Source organism: Elephas maximus, chromosome 22 (assembly GCF_024166365.1).
Source record: "Elephas maximus indicus isolate mEleMax1 chromosome 22, mEleMax1 primary haplotype, whole genome shotgun sequence".
Lineage (NCBI taxonomy): Eukaryota > Metazoa > Chordata > Mammalia > Proboscidea > Elephantidae > Elephas > Elephas maximus.
This window is the reverse complement of record NC_064840.1, coordinates 51,311,071-51,331,137: the sequence shown is the minus strand read 5'-3', so window position 1 is coordinate 51,331,137 and position 20,067 is coordinate 51,311,071. Positions and strand designations below refer to the sequence as shown.

Sequence of the window (20,067 nt, the reverse complement as noted above, 5' to 3'; positions counted from 1 at the left end):
CTTCGCCAAACTCTATGATTCCTAACCCGGCGAAAAGCACGCCTACCGTCCGCGCATGTGCAAAGCCCTTCTTTCCTCACAAAGACCGCGGGAGAAGAAGTCGGCGCAAGCGCCGTGTGTCTCTCTGAGAATAATGTCGTTATCCCGCCCTCTGGCGAAAGGAGGGCAGCGCCACGCACGCGCAATGAGGATGTGCAAGACTTATCTCACGCTGTGGGCGGTGGTGACGTGATGACGCACGTGGAGGTGATAAGGAACGGAAGCCGGGAGGGCTCTAGGGGGGAAGGGAAGCAGGGCTGGGGTTGTGTTTGGAGCCTTGGCGGGGCTGGGGTTCCGATGTGGTCCCCGGAGCGGGAGGCCGAGGCTCCGGCCGGGGGAGACCTGGCAGGCCTACTGCCCCCCGAATGGGAGAAGGATGAGGAGCGCATGTCCTTCCTGTTCTCCGCCTTCAAAAGGAGTCGCGAGGTGAACAGCACCGACTGGGACAGCAAGATGGGCTTCTGGGCGCCGTTGGTGCTGAGCTACAGCCGCCGCCAGGGGGTGGTGCGCCTGCGTCTGCGAGACTTGCAGGAGGCCTTTCAGCGCAAGGGCAGCGTCCCGCTGGGGCTGCCCACGGTGCTGCAGGACCTGCTGCGGTGAGGGGCGGGCCGGGCGGGGGCGGGGGCGGCGGCGGGGGCCTCTCCCTGAGGGCAGGGGAAGGGTCCTGTTCACTGACAGCACACCATGTCCAGCCAAGGGTCTGACACAGAGTGGGCGTTCAGTGTTTGTTCAATTGATGAAGAAGGAGAAAGAAAAGAAGGAGCCTGGGTTAGGTGTGCTTGTGAGGAGAGGGTATGGGGGGTAATTTGAGGGCCGGGGTAGTCCGATTAGGTGGGATCCCGATGGTGGCAGGAGAAGCCCGTTTGGCACAGGTGACAAAGATTTGTCTGACCTGGAGTCCCAATATGTAGTTATTTCTTAGGGGGGCTTCAAACTTGAATTAGTCCTGGAACAGAAGGTCTGTGAGATAGGATTTATTAAACCAAGGAGGATCAGTAAGGAGAGGACAGTTATGGGGAAGAAGCCTGTAGGGATCTTGATAACAACTCCCTGGCACAGGTATGTGTCTGGCGTATCCTGGCTTGTCCTTGGCACAAGTTGTTTGGAGCAGACGACATGAGGAGGGTGAGTGCTTTACTGAGTACCTGGGTGCCCTGAGAGGTCCTGTAGGTGATATGTGTGCAACAAGTGCAAAGTTTGGGGGCTTTCCGGAGGAGGTAATATCAGTGTCTAATGGATTTTCAGCAGTTCACAGTATGCAGATACTGTGCGTACACCATTTCTTCTGATCCTTTCAGTAGTACTCTGGGTGAGGTGATAGTGTTACCCTCAAAAGACAGAAGAGGAAACTGAGGTTCAGAGAGGTCAAGTGACTTACCAGGGTTACACAGCTAGTTAGGGGTAATAATAAGACTTGACCCCTGGGCTTCTGTTTCTAAATGATTTGCACTTGACACTATACATGTCATACTGAGGCCAGCCTAGCATGGTGCTTTGCTCTGTGAATGAAAGAGAAAGTTTTTGATGTTTGTTATTTTAATTAACTTGCTGCTCTATTTGATTAAGAGCTGTCTTTTTCCTTCCCTACTTTTATTCCCTGTACCTTTCTATTGGTTAAGGAGCCCTGGTGACACAGTGATTAAATGCTTGGCTGCTAACCAAAAAGACAGTGGTTTGAACCCACCAGCTGCTCTGCAGGAGAAAGATATGGCAGTCTGCCTCTGTAAAGATTACAGCCTTAGAAACCCTATGGGGGCAGTTCTACTCTGTCCTGTAGGGTCACTGTGAGTCAGAATAAACCCAACCGTTTTGGTTTTTTTTCCCATTGGTTGATATTGGTATGACAAGCCTTTTTCTGAAATCTCTCTAAGAAGTGTACTGTGGAGAAAGTTTCGTTCATGCCTGAAGTGGGGAGCAGAGGAGATAGTGGCTGAAAAGTCAGCGACGGACAAGGCCAGTCTGGGCTTCCATGTTGCGGCAGGAAAATTACTTACAAACACTGATCCGGAGGCCTTTAGTACCATGAGTTCCCCTCTCCTGGAGCTCACTGAAGCTTCTTGGTGCTTCCCTGTATCTGGCACTTGAAGAATTTCTGAGGGAGATATTTCTCCATGGAAGCAGAGTAGCATCAGGGACCAAACAGCCTGGGCCCAAAGCCTGGCTCTGCCACTTGCTAAGTTATGTGACTGTGGGAAAATTATCTGATTTCTTTAAGCTTCAGTTTAACAAATTATAAATGACGGTGATAATTGCACTGAGGTTTATTGTGAAGATTTGAATAGATATTCCTTTTATAGCCCTTAGCATAGTGCCTGGTCCATGGTAAGTATTCAGAAAACTTAGTTGCTGTTATTATTACCAGCACCACAAAATGCTTACTTTTCATTGTCACCCTAGCTAAGAAGTGCAGAAACCCCTTTCTCTATAGGATCACTATGAGTTGGAATCAATTCGACGGCAAGGGGTTTGGGTACATCGTTGTATTCTTCCTGAGTCTTGCACTCAGAAGCCAAGCATTATTGTTATTTTAATTTATCATTTTGAGCTCCATTTGTAAAAAGAAGTTTCAGCACACGTCTTGTACCCTCCCTTGCCTCCTTGCACATCTGGGGCCAGAGAGATCCTAGCTAATATTTGGCCTCCTTGCTTTGGGCAGATCACTTCTGTCCCTCAGTTTTCCCATTAATTAAAATGCCAATAACACCATTTTTCTTGCAGAGTTGTTTTGAGGCTTGGAGCCAGAGTATAAACACTGCTGCTCATAGTAACTGGCACATCCCATTGCCGTAAAGTTAATTCTGACTCATAGTGACCCTATAAGACGGTAGAACTGCCCCGTAGGGTTTCTAAGGATCCAACAAGGAGCCAAGCTCTTTAACCACAGTGCCACCAGGACTCCAACTGGCACATAGTAGATGCCTAATAAGTGGTAGTTATGTTGATGCTAAGGAGCCCTGGTGGCACAACGGCTATGCACTTGGCTGCTAACCAGAAGGTCAGCAGTTTGAACCCACCAGGTGCTCTGCAAGAGAAAAGACGTGACGATCTGTTCCAGTAAAGATCACAGCCAAGAAAACCCTACGAGGCAGTCCTCCTCTGTCTTACGGGGTTGCTGTGAGTTGGAATTGACTGGATGGCACCACCGCCACAACCACATGATGGTGCCAATGAAATTCCTCTCTTGGGGTGAGGGAATGAGGTGGGAAAGGTGGGGACTGGGATGAAACATGGCACATTCAGCACTACTGACATGCCCACTCTTTCCATCCCTGCAGTCGAGGGGAGCTACAGCGGGAGTCAGACTTCATGGCCAGTGTAGACAGCAGCTGGATCTCCTGGGGAGTCGGGGTCTTTCTGCTGAAGCCCCTCAAGTGGACTCTTTCTAACATGCTGGGGGACAATAAGGTTCCTGCTGAGGAGGTACTGGTGGCTGTGGAGCTGCTTAAGGTGGGTACTTAGAAGGGAGAAGTCTAGGTGTCATCTGATGGTGACAGGACCCTCCTCATTCCTCGTATGTCTTCTTAGAGAAAGAATATCTTTTTTTTACGCGGTGACAGAGCTGATAACTAAGTTTATCTGAATTATATAGACCTTCCTTATACTGTACCTTGAGCATTGTTTATTTGTTAGCTGGACTTTTACATTTCCATGGTAATCTTTTGTCTATGACTTGTCAGGACATACTGTTGACTATTTTCTAGTATTTGTAGGAATTAATAATAAGCCAAAGTTTAGAAAATGCTTTGCCTTCTGTAGTTTACTGACAACAACTACTCAAAATTTCTAAGGACTTTGTAACTTTGGACTTCGCTGTCCCCTAAATCAGAAAACTAGGTGCTGATTTCCTCCTCTCTGACTCTAACTCTCTCCCCTTCCAGCTCACTCACGGCTTACTTCCACACTCCCACACTGCCCCTTACTCTTCTGTCTAGAAGAGATCACCACAGCCTTGACCCCTTCGGGCATCCCTGGTCAGCTGTCTTCCTTCTGTCCCGCCTTCCCTACTCAGCCTAGATCATGTGACCCTCATCAATACCATCAGCTCCTTCACATCACTCTTGGTCCACAGTAAGGGTTGCCCGGCAAATCCAAAGCCTTAGATCAGCCACACAGTCCACATGCACTGCTGGTGAAAATTGTCCACAAACCCGCCTAGGGCCACATTCACGGTCCCCAGCTTTAGGTGAGCCTGTGGAGCACTCTACGGCCCATATTTCTTGTCCTCTCCGACTCCCTTTGATACCTGTTCCATTCTCCTCTTTCTCTACTCTACAACTTTGCCTCTGACTTCCTTGAGAAGGTAGAATCTCCTGGGTGAACACCTTCGGTTTTCTGTTCCTCCACCTCAAATTTAACCTCATCTGAGCACTTCTTTCTCCCCAAGCTCAGAGGATGAAGTGTCCTATTCCACATGTGCTTGTGAGCCTGTCCGTACCCATCTTGGCCCAATGTCCTATCAGTTAGCCGCTTGACCTGTATATTCCAGCTCCCTCTCTCTTTCTCTCTTCATATATATTCCTTCTCCCTTCTCGCTCCTTCTTTAGCCTCTGAACTCATCCGGGTTTTCCTCATCACAAAATTACTCCTTGGTGGGACCTGGGCTCTTGTCTAGTTACTACTGTGCCTCTCTCCTTCTTTGCCAAGCTTTGCTAAGTGTGATCTCATGCCTTGTCACCACTTCCTCACCTCCCACTCACTCTGTGACCCATCGTAGACATACTTCAGCCCCCACCACTCCACCAAAGCTGTATGGACAAGATTATAATAACCTTTAAATGTGTATGTGTTTACAAAAGTTAACTGAACACGGAGTAACAAGTATACCAAGGCAGGTATACCAAGGCAGTAGTTGCTTGTAAAACTTACAGACCCAAGCCCAACCTCAGGGCTTCAGCGCAGAGTCCCCACCCCCCACCCCAAGAGAATCTCCAAATTCATCCTCTCTGCCTTAGGTTAAGGAGGAGGTCTTCAAAATCTACAAATCACTTCGTATTCCTCAGGACTTTTGACGGAGCAGCACACATTTTCTTCAGGGGAGCCCCCACCTCCTCCCTTCTCCCTGCTGTGGTACTCCCCAGTGTCCTGATTCTAGGGCTTAGTCAGGGTCCCCACAGAAACTACAGGATGGTTTGGGTGGTCATGGGCCAAGCTCAGTTCCTCTTGGCAGTCTTTTCCCTACTGTGTTCTCTAATCTAGACCAAAGGAGAAGCCAGACCCATTTACCCGCCACATACATGGTTTTGTTCCGCCATCTTTTCAGACCAAATGCTGGGATGGGAGAGTGGAGGGTTGAAGGGAGTTATATACGTCTTCCAACAGTAATTTTTGGAAGCAGTTTAGTCAATCCTATTTAAATAGAAAAATACTTCTAGCTCTGCAGAAACATATCATGGCTATTAGTTGCAGCCGAGTCTATTGCGACTCCTGGCGACCCCATGTGTTAAAGAGTAGAACTGCTCCATAGGGTTTTCTTGCCTGTAATCTTAATAGAAGCAGATCACCAGGCCTATCATCTGTGGCACAATGGTTAAGCATTTGCCTGCTAACCAAAAGGTTGGCAGTTTGAATCCACCAGCTGCTTCTTGGAAGTGTTATGGGGCAGCTCTACTCTGTCCTATAGGGCCACTATGAGTAAAAATCGACTTGACGGCAATGGGTTTTTTATCTTCTGTGGAATGCATGTTGTTGTTGTTGTTAGGTGCTGTGGAGTTGGTTCCGACTCATAGCAACCCCATGCACAACAGAACGAAACACTGCCCGGTCCTGCACCATCCTCACAATCGTTGTTTTGCTTGAGCTCACTGTTGCAGCCTCTGTATCAATCCACCTCGTTGACGGTCTTCCTCTTTTCTGCTGACCCTGTACTTTCCCAAGCATGATGTCCTTCTCCAGGGACTGATCCCTCCTGACAACATGTCCAAAGTATGAAAGACGCAGTCTCCCCATCCTTGCTTCTAAGGAGCATTCTGGTCATACCTCTTTTAAGACAGATTTGTTCGTTCTTCTGGCAGTCTGTGGTATATTCAACATTCTTCGCCAACACCACAATTCAAAGGCATAGTACTGTTAAATGTATATCCAGTTTATGTCATTAAACAGAACGCTTAACATTTCCTTGATAAAATCTTCATTCAAATATATGATGACTTTGCTGTTTTCTCCTGGGCTGGGGACTTGTTTACATTTGTGAAACTGATGGGTCCTATCTCGGAATTTTTACAAAAAGAAGAAAGGCTGCTTCAGCAGTAAATTGAAAAGAGGTAGTAACTTTTTACTTTATTTGAAAAAATAATGAAAAATACAAAAAAGGGGAAAATTAACCATGATTTTGCTACTGAAAAAAGTTATACAAAGAAATGAAAGTTTCTTTTCTGTAGTTTCCATTTTTATTTCTTTGAGTATGTGCCCTCTGCATTTTTTTCCTGTCTACAGACATATCTTTTTCTTGTTGCCGCTGCCACACTCTTTTGTGTTACTTGCCATTTTATTTTTGTGTTAGCATTTAGTAGTGCCTGAAAACCTTATTTACTTGTTTATTACCTGTCTCTTCTACTAGAAGGGAGAAGTTTCATGGGCTCTAGGACGCTGGCAAGTGTCTGGTACATAGTAGGCAGTCAGTAAATATTTGTTGAATGAGTGACTAAATATACACATACATCTGAAAAACCGGACCTGTTGCAGTGGAGTCGATTCCAACTTACAGCAACTCTATAGGACAGAGTAGAACTGCCCCATTGGGTTTCCAAGGAGTGCTGACCTTTTGGTTAGCAGCCAAGCTCTCAACCACTGTGCGCCAGAGCGCCATGCACACACATACATACGTATGTTTATACACACACACAATTTTTTTCCAATAACAGAATCTTACTTTACCTATTAGTCTGCAATCTGCTTTTTTTCCTTTTTCGTTTTAGTATATCATAGACATCTTTCCAGGTCTCTACACATAAATCTACTTCATTCTTTTTGATGGCTGTGTAATTTCTATAGATACGCCGCAGTTTACCCAAAAGTGCCCACTGATGAACGTTTAAGTCATTCCAATTTCTGTTACCAAAAAATGCTACTTCCAGCAGCCTTGTGCATATCTGTGTATTCCTACTAGAAGTATGTGTGTGAAATGAGTATGCGAGTTTTAAATTTTAACAGAAAGTGCCAGATTACTTTTCAAGAGGTTTGTTCTAATTTATGCTTTCATCAAGTCTACATTAAAATGTTCAGTCTCCTCACATCATTACCAGCACTGGATGACATCAGTCTTTGAAACTTCTGCCCATTTGATGAACAACAAAAAAAAAATGATACTTCCTCCTTGTGAGGTGAGCATCGTTTTACCTATCTACCGGCCATTTACATATCTGTGAATTGCCTATTCATATCCTTTGCCTTTTTTATATTGGGTTGTTTGTCTTTTATGTTGGTTTGTAGGTGTTTTTTGTATATTAGAGATACATGTAATATATTTAGTACTAACCAAAAAAAACAAATTCATTACCGACGAGTTGATATCCAACTCATAGCAACGCTATAGGACAGGGTAGAACTACCCCATGGGGTTTCCACGGAGCAGCTGGTGGATTCAAACTGCTGATCTCTTGATTAGCAGCCAAGCTCTCTTAACCAGTGTGCTACCAGGGCTAGGGATGTAAATATTGTTTCTCAGTATGGTGTTTTATTTTATTTTATTATTGTGCTTTAGGTGAAGGTTAACAGAGCAAATTAGTTTCTCATTAAATAATTAATGCACATATTGTCTTGTGACATTGGTTGCCAACCCCACAACATGTCAACACTCTCTCCTTGACCTTGGGTTCCCCATTGTCATCTTCCCTGCCCCCTCCTGCCTTCTTGTCCTTGCTGCTGGGCTGGTATGCCCACTTAGTCTCGTTTTGCTTTATGGGCCTGTCTAATCTTCGGCTGAAGGGTGAACCTCAGGAGTGATCTCAGTACTGAATTAAAAGGGTGTCTGGGGGCCATACCCTTGGAGTTTCTCCAGTCTCTGTCAGATCAGTAAGTCTGGTCTTTTTTTGTGAGTTAAAATTTTTTTCTACATTTTTCTCCAGCTCTGTCCAGGACCCTCTGTTGTGATCCCTGTTAGAGCATTCGGTGCTGGTAGCTGGGCACCATCCAGTTGTGCTGGACTCTGTCTGGTGGAGGCTGTGGTACGTGTGGTCCATTAGTCCTTTGGACTAATCTTTCCCTTATGTCTTTTGTTTTCTTCATTCTCCCTTGTTCCAGACAGGGTGAGACCAGTGGAGTATCTTAGATGGCTGCTTACAAGCTTTTAAGAACCCAGATGCTACTCCCCAGAGTAGGATGTAGAACATTTTCTTTATAAACTATGTTATGCCAGTTGAGCTAGATGTCCCACGAGACTGACCTCAGTCCAGTAATTCATTCCCTCAGGGGTGTGCCTATGAAGCTTTCATGCACTTTGCCTTGGTCCGGTTGTGTTGACTTCCCCACTATTGTTTACTGCCTTACCATTCACCAAAGTTACCACTTACCTATTGTCTGTTCAGTGTTTTTCTCTCCCCACCCCTCGTAAGCATCAAAGGTTGTTTCTTTTTGTGTGTAAATCTTTTCATGAATTTTTATAATAGTGGTGTCATACAGTATTTGCCCTTTCGTGATTGCCTCATTTCATTCAGCATAATGCCCTCCAGACTCATCCGTGTGAGATGTTTCCCAAATTCATCATTGTTCATTATTGTTGCGTAATGTTCCAATGTGTGTGTGTACCATATGTTTACCCATTCATCTATTGATGAGCACTTAGGTTGTTTCCATCTTTTTCCTACTGTGAATAATGCTGCAATGAACATGGGTGTTCACCCTGTATGTTTGATTTTCTTTTATTTGTGATGTTTTCATTTTTTGTAGTCAGAGCTGTCACATATTTCCTTTATGGCTACTGAATTTCTGTTCTTGCTTAGGAAGGCATCTTCTTCAAGATTAATCAGATATTCTTTTATATTTTCTTCAAATTACTTTATAATTCTATTGTTTTAGCTTAAATTTCAATTCTTCTGGTATTTGTTTTTATATATGTGGGGAGGAAAAGCTCTGAATTTATTCTTCCAAATGGATAGCCAATTGTCTTTACACCATTTATTAATGTTGTATGCCATTAATGTGTTTGTATGCAGATACCACACTGTTACTGCAATAACTTTATACTGTTATTTTCTTACAGGGCAGTCAAATCGAATGAAAACTTTAGTCTCTGTCTTAATCAGACTTTTCTGCCTTTGACACTTTTGACCACTTGCTCTTTAAAATTTCACATTCCCTTGACTTTTTGACATTACATTGCTTAGTACTCTCTAAGCAGTCCTTCTGGGTCTCTTTTTTTTTTGGAACACAGTTCTTTTTTTATTGTGCTTTAAGTGAAAGTTTACAGTTCAAGTCAGTTTCTTATACAAATACTTACACACACATTGTTATGTGACCCTAGTTACTCTCCCTACAATGTGACAACACATTCCTCCTCTCCACCCTGTATTTCCTTTGTCCATTCAGCGAGCTCCTGTCCCCTCTGCCTTCTCATCTCATCTCTGGACAGGAGCTGGCCACATAGTCTCGTGTGTCTTCTTGAGCTAAGAAGCACACACCTCACCAGTATCATTTTATGTCTCATAGTCCAGTCTATTCTTTGTCTAAGAGTTGGCTTCAGGAATGGTTTTAGTTCTGGGCTAACAGAGAGTCCTGGGGCCATGTCTTCTGGTGTCCCTCCAGTCTCAGTCAGACCATTATAAGTCTGGTCTTTTCACTAGAATTTGAGTTCTGCATCCCACTTTTCTCCTGCTCCATCAGGGATTCTCTGTTGTGTTCCCTGTCAGGGCAGTCATTGATGGTAGCCGGGCACCATCTAGTTCTTCTGGTCTCAGGCTAATGGAGTGCCTAGTTTACGTGGCCATTTCTCTTGGGCTCATATTTTCCTTGTGTCTTTGGTGTTCTTCATTCTCCTTTGCTCCAGGTGGGTTGAGACCAATTGATGCATCTTAGATGGCCACTTGCTAGCTTTTAAGACCCCAGATGCCACTTACCAAAGTGGGATGCAGAGCATTTTCTAGATACACTTTGTTATGTCAGTTGACCTAGATGTTTCTGGGTCTCTTTTGTTGGTTTCTTCACCTTTAAACATTAGTGTGCGTTAAGCGTACTTCTTTCCTCTCTTAATTTCCTTGGGTAATTGCATTTACACTTGTAGTTTTAATTACCACATATATGCCAAGGATTTCCAGATTTACATCTCTTGTTCTAGTGTTTCCTTTGAATTTCAAATTTGTAAATCCATTTATCTCTTATATGTATCTTCCTGGATGTCCTTCAGGTATCTCGAACCAACATGTCCAAAATGGAATGTTTTGCCTTTCCTTTAAAATAGGCTTTTCCTTCTGTATTCTTGATATTAATTAATAGCATCACCTCCACCCGGTCACTTAAGCTAGAACCTAGGAGTTATCCTTGACTCCTTTCCCCTTCAACCCCTACCCAGTTACCATGTATTGTCAGTTTTATACATTTTGTTTGAATCCATCCCTTCTCTATCCCTCTTGTCATCGCCCTAGTTCAGCCCCTCATATTCTTTTGCATAAGTGATCTCCCTGCACCAATCCTGACTCTCTACAATCCATCCTTTCCCAGTTTTCAGCTGGATTTTTGTTACTCTAGCCGCGTCATTCCCCTTCAATGACTACCTGTAAAAATGGCGGCATGGCATCAGAGGTCCTCTGACTTCAAGAAGGAGGAGGAGAATCACCATCAGCATCAGTCCAAAGTTGATGATCCCTATGAGATGGGGGTCAGACATACCTCCTCTCTCCAACCTTTTTACCAGTTCTGACACCAGCCGTCCTTCCCACAGCACTCTCTGCAGTTCTGCTGGGTTCAAAAATTTGTTGCGATGGCCACGCAGAACTCACAGATTATACTCACAGTTATGGGGTTTATTAGGGAAGTAACAGGTTACAACTCAGGATTGGGATCAACAGGCTACAACATAGGACGAGGATCAGGAAGCATGTAGGAAAAGTCTCCCTTTTTCAGTACAAGACAGCTCTCTCAGCTCCTCTGGGCCCCCTGTCTCCTGGGTCTAGGAAGCTCTCAGCACAGGGACCCTGGGTTCAAAAGATGCACTTCACTCCTGGCTCTTCTTCTTAATGGTAGTGAGGTTCTCCCCACTGCCCTCCCTACCCCTCAGCCTCTGGGATTGGCTTCCTTTAAGGCTAGCAGGATGGCAGACTGACCCATGCCCTCATTAAGGTTCCATATACTTTATTTGCATGGTCCCACCCCCCACAGTTCCGTGTACTTTATTTGCATTATTAACAAGATGTCCAATCCAGTCATTTTGTGGGAGTCACAAGAACATACATGGCTAGAAGGACCGTATTAAGTAATTCACTGCACTGCACTACCATCATCTGAAGAATAAAGGATGATGTATAAGTTATTACACTTTAATGATATAGGACTGCTTTTACTCTCCCCTTCCCCTCTGTACACACTGATTCATGCTTCTATGCCATTGCTCATGCTTGTCCCTCTTCCTGAGACACCCTTCCCACAAGCCTTCACCTAGTAATTTACTCAACCATTTTTTTCCAAAGAAACCTCTGAACTCCCAGGCAAACCCTCGAGCTTCCCTATATTTTCACAGCGCTCCATAGATACCTTAGTAGATATTTCTTTATCTTCTTACAATAATCCTGTTCGACCTTCTGAGACTCTCTGTGGACTCAGTAGTGTTCTTGTTTGCAGTATTGCCAATTGGATTAAAAATAGAGAGACTAGAATTGGAAGAGAATTTAGATGTCATCTCATCCAACCTCTTTGATTTGTGAGAGGAATACTGAGGGCCAGAGAGATAGTGACCAGTCCACGGTTACATTAGCTGGGCTGGAAATCAGTTCTCAACTCTAGTTCACGGCTTATTCCAGCACACCACATTGCCTCCTTCTTCCTTGGGGAACTGTGAGGCAGGGAGAGGTAGGAACATAAAGTCTCAAATGGAAGTGCAGACAAGAGTTGGCTCCCAATATTTCATGTACCTCATTTCAGACATATTCACCAGACTTTCCTTCAAGGTTTAAAAAAACACAAATCCTTCATCCTTTAAAGATGGAGGAAAAAAAAAAAAAAAAGCTAGCTGCTTTAAAGGAAGATTGCATTGGTGTTCCCCTGCTCTTCCCTTGTGTGATAGTGTTTTTGAAGCATGGAGGTCAAGTTCATTGGGTCCCATGGGCTGTGATCAGGGCAGGTGAGAACATTTTCCGTTCCTTGCAGGAAAAGGCTGAGGAGGTGTATCGTCTGTATCAGAACTCCCCTCTCTCCTCCCACCCAGTGGTGGCCCTGTCAGAGCTGAGTACTGTCTGTGCTAGCTCCTGCCCAGATGAGAGGACCTTCTACTTGGTGTTGCTGCAGCTGCAGAAAGAGAAGAGAGTCACAGTCCTCGAGCAGAATGGAGAAAAGGTACGGAAATTCATTTGTTCATTCATTGCCTCACCAGTGATCTATTACATATAAACTAACATGCCCACCAGCATTTCTGCTTGGGATTTTCTCAGCATTTGTGGTAGGGAGAGCAGTAATTTTTCCTTATCTCTCAGATTGTCAAGTTTGCCCGAGGGCCACATGCCAAGGTCTCTCCCGTCAACGACGTAGATGTTGGGGTATACCAGCTGATGCAGAGTGAGCAGCTCCTCTCGCGCAAGGTGGAGTCCTTATCCCAAGAAGCAGAGAGGTAACTTCTACCCCTTAGCTGAGCCCCACTTGCCCCAGCTGGCACTCAGAGCTGGAAAAGCATTGGTGTCTCTGAGCTCTTTGGAAAAAAAAAAAAAAACTTATTTTTTTTTACTAATTACAAAAGTACTAATTGTGCAGTGCAGAAATCATGGAAAATAAGAATATCACAAAGGAGAAAAGGATGAGCCTTGATCTTTTTTTGCCCCCAAAGATTATTACATTGTGTTTTATATTCTTCCATGCCTGTATCCATTGACCAAGTATTATCTCAGGCACTGGAGACACAGTAGTGAACAAGCCAAACCCTTGCCTTCACAGAGCTCTTTTTGAGGGCATCCCCCTCTCCCCCTTGGATGACTGTACAGGATGTCCCTGGTAAAGTCACATGAACACGTCTCTGAAAAGTAGAATATATAGATATTGAATTAGAATTTACTCGTTCACTTTGTCTTACATGTGAGAACATTTTGAGAACGCAAAGGGATATACCCAGGGTTATTGGTGATGTTAGGAGTTCATTCCCTGTCTCTAGGCTCCCAGAATGAGAGTGTGTTTTTAAGGTGCCATGTTTCCATGTTCTCTCTTCCTGTGAGTTGACAAAGCTCATCCTTAGGCAGTTTGCCTTTTCCACATGCAGATGCCCAAGCTCGGATCTTGACTTGCCGCCAGAGTTTGGCAGTGGGTTGTCAGGCACGGTTTTTCTTGCCATTAGGCGGAATGGATTGGATGTTCAGATCTGAAACTACATGAATTAAGTCTGCTACCAGGGACGCCTCAGGACCCCGCTGCGCCATCCTGTGGCACGGCTGTTTTCATCTGTCCTCTGCTTCACAGGTGTAAAGAAGACGCCCGCCGAGCCTGCCGAGCAGGAAAGAAACAACTAGTAAGTTTCTCTTTTCCCCTCCAGCTGCCTACTTTGGTCCTGGGCTGGCAGCGAGGGGTGCCTGGGAGGTCAGAGAGCAACGTGCTAGGAGCTCTAAGGGGAACAGGTCTACAGGTGGTCCAGGTACCACAGCTTATTTTCAAATGAGAAGCAAGAAATCCTGGGATAATCTTAGTGTCTGGGAAGGGCTATCTTCCTCTTACCCTTTGGCCTGCTCAGTCTGACTCTGACCTGAATTTCCATGCCCTCTTAGGCACTGAGGTCTCTCAAGGCTAAGCAACGGACAGAGAAGCGCATCGAGGCTCTCCATGCCAAGCTGGACACTGTACAAGGCATCCTGGACCGGATCTATGCCTCTCAGACAGACCAGATGGTAGCCACTCACTGCTTTGCTCCAGTTCTTGGCTGGTCCCCCTAGCACACACTGCTCATCTCCTCCACTGTGTCTCTGCTGTTGGCTAAGTGCTGCTCGGAGGGGGCCTGGGCTCTTCCAGGATGTAGCTACAGTTGCCTTTGCTATTCCTGTTGGGAAATTTGGGCCCCAGTAGGTGTGGGTGAATCAAGTGTAGGTTGCAAAAAAACAAAGCTGGCGTTTGGAGATGAAACAGTGTTGTTTGTATTTTGCCACATGCTCTTCATTTGCACTGATAACTCTGTCTCTTTAGGTTTTCAATGCCTACCAGGCTGGGGTAGGAGCACTAAAACTCTCCATGAAGGATGTCACAGTAGAGAAGGCAGAGAGCCTTGTGGATCAGATCCAAGAGGTATGGAAAGGGCTAGACAGGGACACATACAAAAGGAAGTTAGGGCACATTGACTTTGCTGTTCTTGACTTTTTATCTTATGAACTTGAGGAAGCATTACTTGATACTCGTATGTGACAGTATTGCTTCATAACCCTGGGCATTTTCCCCCAAAGACTTTGAGATGCTCAAAGACACCATGCATGCACAGTTCAAGGCCTTGTTCTTTTCTCTTATAGCTATGTGACACCCAGGATGAAGTTTCTCAGACTCTGGCTGGTGGGGTAACCAATGGCTTAGGTAAGTTGACAAGCTGGTATTTCCTTCCTTTCTTCCTTTTTAAGAGGACTTCAATTCCTTGATATGGTGATAGGTTTGATCATGGATTTGCTTTTCCTGGTGCAGCCAGGGTTCTCTACCTGACCCTTTCTCTGGGGCTTACACAAAGGAATAGTCATACAGAATTGCCACTTCCTCCTTGATGGGCAGTATTAGTGACCCTGCTGTGCTCCAGTGTTCCTTATTCATGAGGCTTCTCATTGTAAGATCCTTCTTCAAAGGCAAGGGGAAGCAAGGTCAGTTTCATGGGGTTAGCAAAATATACCTCCTTGATGACTTAGATTTGTGTATGAGAAAAGAGTATCTGTTTGAAGGTACTCTCCACTTCCAGTGACCTTATGAAACTCACATGATTTTTTTAACCCACAAGGAGGCCTAAGCATCTTTGTAAAGCTGACTCCTGAACGTGTTTCCTTTCCGGAGTTTATATGTCCTTATGTTATCTTTTCTTTGCAGATTTTGACAGTGAGGAACTTGAGAAGGAATTGGACGTCCTCCTTCAGGATACCACCAAAGAACCTTTGGATGTGCCCCACAACCCCGATAAGAAATATTACACCGAAAGTGTGCCTATCCCTAGGATCTTGGATGCTGAACTTGAAGCTGAACTTGAGAAACTGTCCTTATCAGAGGGAGGTATGGAGCTCTGTTCCCAGGGTTGCGGATGGACATGTGGTCCCCTGGCTGACAGAGTAGCCAGGCACAGGGTAAAATTGACGTGATGGGTCCCAGCCCAATTCTCAGTTTGCCGGGGTACCAAAGGCCTGTAAGGGAGTTGCATGTTTATCATACAAAGACTCAGTCCCTTAAACAATGGGATGCTTTCATCTTAAAGATCTTCCTGTCATTATTAATCATTCATTTCCTTTCCTTGCAGGTTTGGTCCCAAGCAGTAAATCTCCAAAAAGGCAATTGGAACCAACTCTCTAAAGCCATTGGAGGACCCTCAAGTGAAGGACCCTCACATAAAAGAGAGACCAGGCTTTTATGTGTATGTACATAGTATTTAAATGAGAAACTCTCAGAATTTGTTGAGGAGGAAGGAGAATTATTCTGAGTTGCCTGGATGCTACCACTTACTACAGGACACATAGAATTTCTGGAAGCGGTGCTCCAACGGCTTGCTCCCAGCTGGTATCATGGACCTACCTTCTCATCTTTATAGTGCCACGATTTATACAGTTCTGTGTTTGACCTGTTGTCTCTCATAGCCTGCAGTTCTTGCCATTGGCTCAGTTAGGTTTGTCTTCACCCACCAGCTTCGTTCCAGCCAATGAGTGAAAGATTTGCAGCTTTGCCAAATCAGAATCAGTCCTCTCCCCTGCTCCCACTGTTTTTTAGAGGGATTTTTTCTGTCTCTGACATCAGTTAGTCTACTTACTCCTGTCCCACTCTGTTCCCATTGGTAATGAGAATAATGAGAATCAAACACTTAAAGGTTTTACTTGAGGGGACTTAACACCTGCCACTTTATGGAGAAACATAACAGTGTGAAAGGTTTCTTTCTAGGGTCATTTGTCATATTCTCCAGGTCACCCCGAGTGGCTTAGAAGCATGACAGCTGGGGGACTCTGGTGTGGTTGGTGGACCCTGCTGCCTTATCCATCTTATGCAGAAGATCTCTTGACTGGGGAAAGGTTTATTCTTGGACTTTTGAACTTGGTACGGAGAGGCCCAGGTGACTACAGGGCCCCAAAATGTCTAAATCTCATATGCTTTTTTAAAAGAGGCATAATCTTTGCCTGTCCCCATTATGGAATAACTTAAAATATGTATGTATATTTTCCAGAACAAGCCACACAACAACACACCTCCCCTTTGTGAGCCTTGCACATAATAGGTTCTTTGTGTGAATTTGAAAAGCGTTTCGTTCTGCAGCCCATTGCTCAGGGCAGGGGATTTGAGCCAGGATGTGCAATAGAAGCAGATGTTGACATTCTGTCATATCTGCTGTGTGCTTCCCCAGTCCCTGTTTTACACCTGCCCCTGCCTCCTGAAGTCCCATCTTCCCATTTGAGGAATTGGGGAGGGTGGTATGGGGGGACAGACAGGAGAGAGTCTGAATGCTCTGGCAACACAGAGAAGAGAAACGGAGAGGAGAGGACTGCCGCTCTGCTGCTGCCGAAGCACAAGTATTTCTGCCTGGAGCCCTTTGCCCTGTCCCTCTGTTTGAGGTGGTATAGTGCAGAGGGGAAGAATTTGCTCCAGGCCAGGAGCATGAATCACTGTTAAGCAAATTTCTCTCCCACTCTACCTTGGTAAAATGAAATGTTGGGGGTGAAGAGAAACAATCACTATTTTTTCTTTTTTAATCTGGTAAATAATTAAAAGAAAAAACCCCAAGTGTTTGTCCTTGCCTCTTTAAGTTGTATAAAGTTTCTCGTTCCTTCATGCTTCCCCCCACACTTTGGTTCTTTCACTTAAGGCCACTGGAGAACGTTGAGTAACTTAATAGTGTTGAGTATTGAGCTATGGTAAAAGATGGTCAGTCAAATTGATCACTCTCGTACTGACATTGCTCTGTGGGAGGACACTTTGTTTGAATAGGTCTTAGGAGTGCGCCATTGCTTTTTGTTCTTTTCCATTGCCTGTTCTGTCTGTAGTCTTTAAATGACCTACTTTCTTCTGCCCAAGTGATCTTACCGTATTTAAGTCTAGCACCAGTATTTACTAAGCACCTGCTACATGCATGGTGTTTGCTGTGCACTGTGAGGCTGAGTGTAGAGTTGGGAACTGGGAGGCTAGAGGATCTGCTACAGCATGAGGTAACTCAGCAGGTGAGCCAACCAGGGAAATATGTTAGGAGAAGTAGGTCAGAAAGCCTCAGAAGAGTCTAAAAGCCTAGGACCTGATCAGAAAAGCAAGAGATAGGCACTGATAAACCAGGTGGTAGAAAACCAAAACCAAACCCACTGCCATCGAGTCGATTCCAACTCATAGTGACCCTATAGGACAGAGTAGAACTGCCCCATGGAGTTGCCAAGGAGCGCCTAGCGGATTTGAACTGCCGACCTCTTGGTTATCAGCCGTAACACTTAACCACTATGCCACCGGGGTTTCCAAGTGATATAGTGGGGTGGAATCTCTGAATGGGACTGCTCTGAGACCAGATCAGAAACAGTTTGAACAGAGTGAAGACAGGCCGGGCTCTCAGGGAACCTCTCACTGAAAGTAAATAACCTGTACTTTGTGAGCCACACCACCTGGTTTGTTACTTTGTCTTGCTGTCCTGAGCTATGGATGAGGCCTTGTTTAAATGTTGCCGCTTGATTCTTCGCTATGCTATAGGAAATTAAAAGAAGATACTGAGTCTGGGCTTGGATCAGAGTGAGGACAAAGAGGGAGTCATTACAGTTCCCTGTCTGGTGGTGGCTATAGTTTTTAGCATTAGATCCCCACGGGGAAGCTGAGTCTCACGTCAGGAGTCAGGGCCATGCGGAGATTCTCTTGGAGAAATGGGCTTGATTTACTAAGGGAGCTGGTATGTGGAGATACGGCAGGTCCGAATAAACCAGGTCCAGACCCTGCCCAAAAGTACCATAAGTACAGGTAAAGAGGGAAGTTCCGAGAATAAATCAAGTTGTGGGCTCACTGAAGAGGTGACTGTAGATGGCGGCTTAGATACACCATGCTGTCTCCCTCCAGCAAAGACCAAAAAAACCAAGTAAAACAGATACAGATGACAATCCTGGAACCCTGAGCATCAAAAGGAAGGATGAAGAATTAGAACACTGATGGGAAGGAAAGAATGAAAACAGTGAACGAGGAGATTTATGGATTGAAGGTGCCCTGCCAGCCAGCCCGGTGTACCACGACTGTCTTGAGGCAAAGCAAGCAGCAACCCTGGGTGAGGAACATAGGAAGCCAATTTCACAGAATTCCAATAGGAGACAGAGAAACTGTGTAGGCAAACCCAGCATGAAGCAAGGTGAGCAGAACATGAACCAAATTGAAGAAGGGAATGTACAGGAAGGCAGGCGAGAGCTCCAGGGATCCTGGCAACCACAGAGTGGAGAGGGAGCCAGGAACCAGAGATGGGACCACTCATCAGTGGTGGTCCCTGACCATTAGGGTGGGTGGAACCCTCAGAGTAGTAGACCCATAGAGTATCAGCAGGAGATCCCCCACCCAATCAGACTCAGGGCAAGCACCCCTCCTCACATTGGTCAAGGCCAGGTAGTGATGGCTGGCTGCAACCTACGGGGAGTGCCCCAGAACCCATGGCTGGTGACCAGAGGAGCACACTCCCTCTCCCTCAGCCCTCCTGGTGACCAGCAGAGTGAGCCCCCCAACCCCGCCACCCTAGCCACCTGGGTATTGTGATATGAGCCCTCTGCCCCTGTATAACTCCCATCCACTCCTGCCCTGCCCATAACTGGCGACATGTATCCACCGGGCCCACCACCCTACCCACCCAGTTAGTGCCAACACACCCTCCCACACCGCCGGATTGGTGACTGGCAGTGGTGCATGCCTGCCCTACCCACTACCCCCTCCTCCACTGTCTCACCCAACCAACGAGCAGCAGCACACATTTGCACACCAACAGACCAGTGGCAGTGCATGCCTGCCCCACCCCTCACCCTCCCTTCCACTGCCTCACCCACCCAGCGAGGAGCACCGCATACTCCTGTGCCACCAGACAAGCAGCAGCTCACACCCACCCTGCCCACTCCCTGCCACTTCTCTGCCCACCCAGGGATTGATGATGTGCATCCACCCCACTCCACCCCCCTCCTCCACCACCACACCCACCTGGCAATAGGTGGCAAGTGCTCCTGTGCTGCCAGACTGGTGGTCAGTTGAGCATGCCCACCATGCCCACCCTGATATATCAAAACAAAAAAATCAGGACAAAACAAACAGTAAATAGATATATGAACAAATAACACCTTAATGCCTTGGAGACACCATATGATACAAATTGTATGAAGAAACAGGATAAGATGGCTCAAACACATGAGCAAAATAAAAAGAAAGAAAATCTTCTTTACAAAGAAATGATAATAGAACTACCTGAGAAGGAGTTCAAAAGACATATTTAGGATCCTCAAAGAGGTCAAGGAAAACACAGAAAAAAACCTAGAACACTGCAGGAAACAACACAAGAACAAAACGACAGACTCAACAGACAATTAGAAACCGTACAAAAGCAACAACTAGAAATTCAGAAGATTGACAATAAAATATCAGAAATAGATAACAATAGAAGAATACAGAAGTAGAACTGGATCAATAGAAGAAAGAACAAGCAAAATAGAGGACAAATCCCTTGATACTAATTTGTTTGAGGAACAAACAGATGAATGAAGA

At 45.5% G+C, this 20,067-nt stretch overlaps 1 protein-coding gene across 3 annotated transcripts; it reads left to right on the top strand.

The window, feature by feature from the left end:
* The first annotated feature begins 272 nt into the window (after positions 1 to 272).
* On the top strand, positions 273 to 17,117 carry CHMP7 (charged multivesicular body protein 7). Of its 3 annotated transcripts, none has more exons than XM_049866348.1 (10): positions 273 to 635; positions 3,315 to 3,486; positions 12,331 to 12,516; positions 12,654 to 12,787; positions 13,624 to 13,672; positions 13,926 to 14,045; positions 14,338 to 14,436; positions 14,655 to 14,715; positions 15,211 to 15,390; positions 15,632 to 15,773. In XM_049866348.1, the coding sequence occupies exons 1-10, from the start codon at positions 337 to 339 to the stop codon at positions 15,682 to 15,684; spliced, it is 1,353 nt and encodes a 450-aa protein (XP_049722305.1). In that variant the 5' UTR covers positions 273 to 336; the 3' UTR covers positions 15,685 to 15,773. The 3 variants fall into 3 exon arrangements, with proteins under 3 accessions (XP_049722305.1, XP_049722307.1, XP_049722306.1); XM_049866349.1 differs by having other exon boundaries at positions 327 to 465; XM_049866350.1 differs by lacking the exon at positions 14,655 to 14,715 and having other exon boundaries at positions 15,632 to 17,117.
* Positions 17,118 to 20,067: the final 2,950 nt, after the last annotated feature.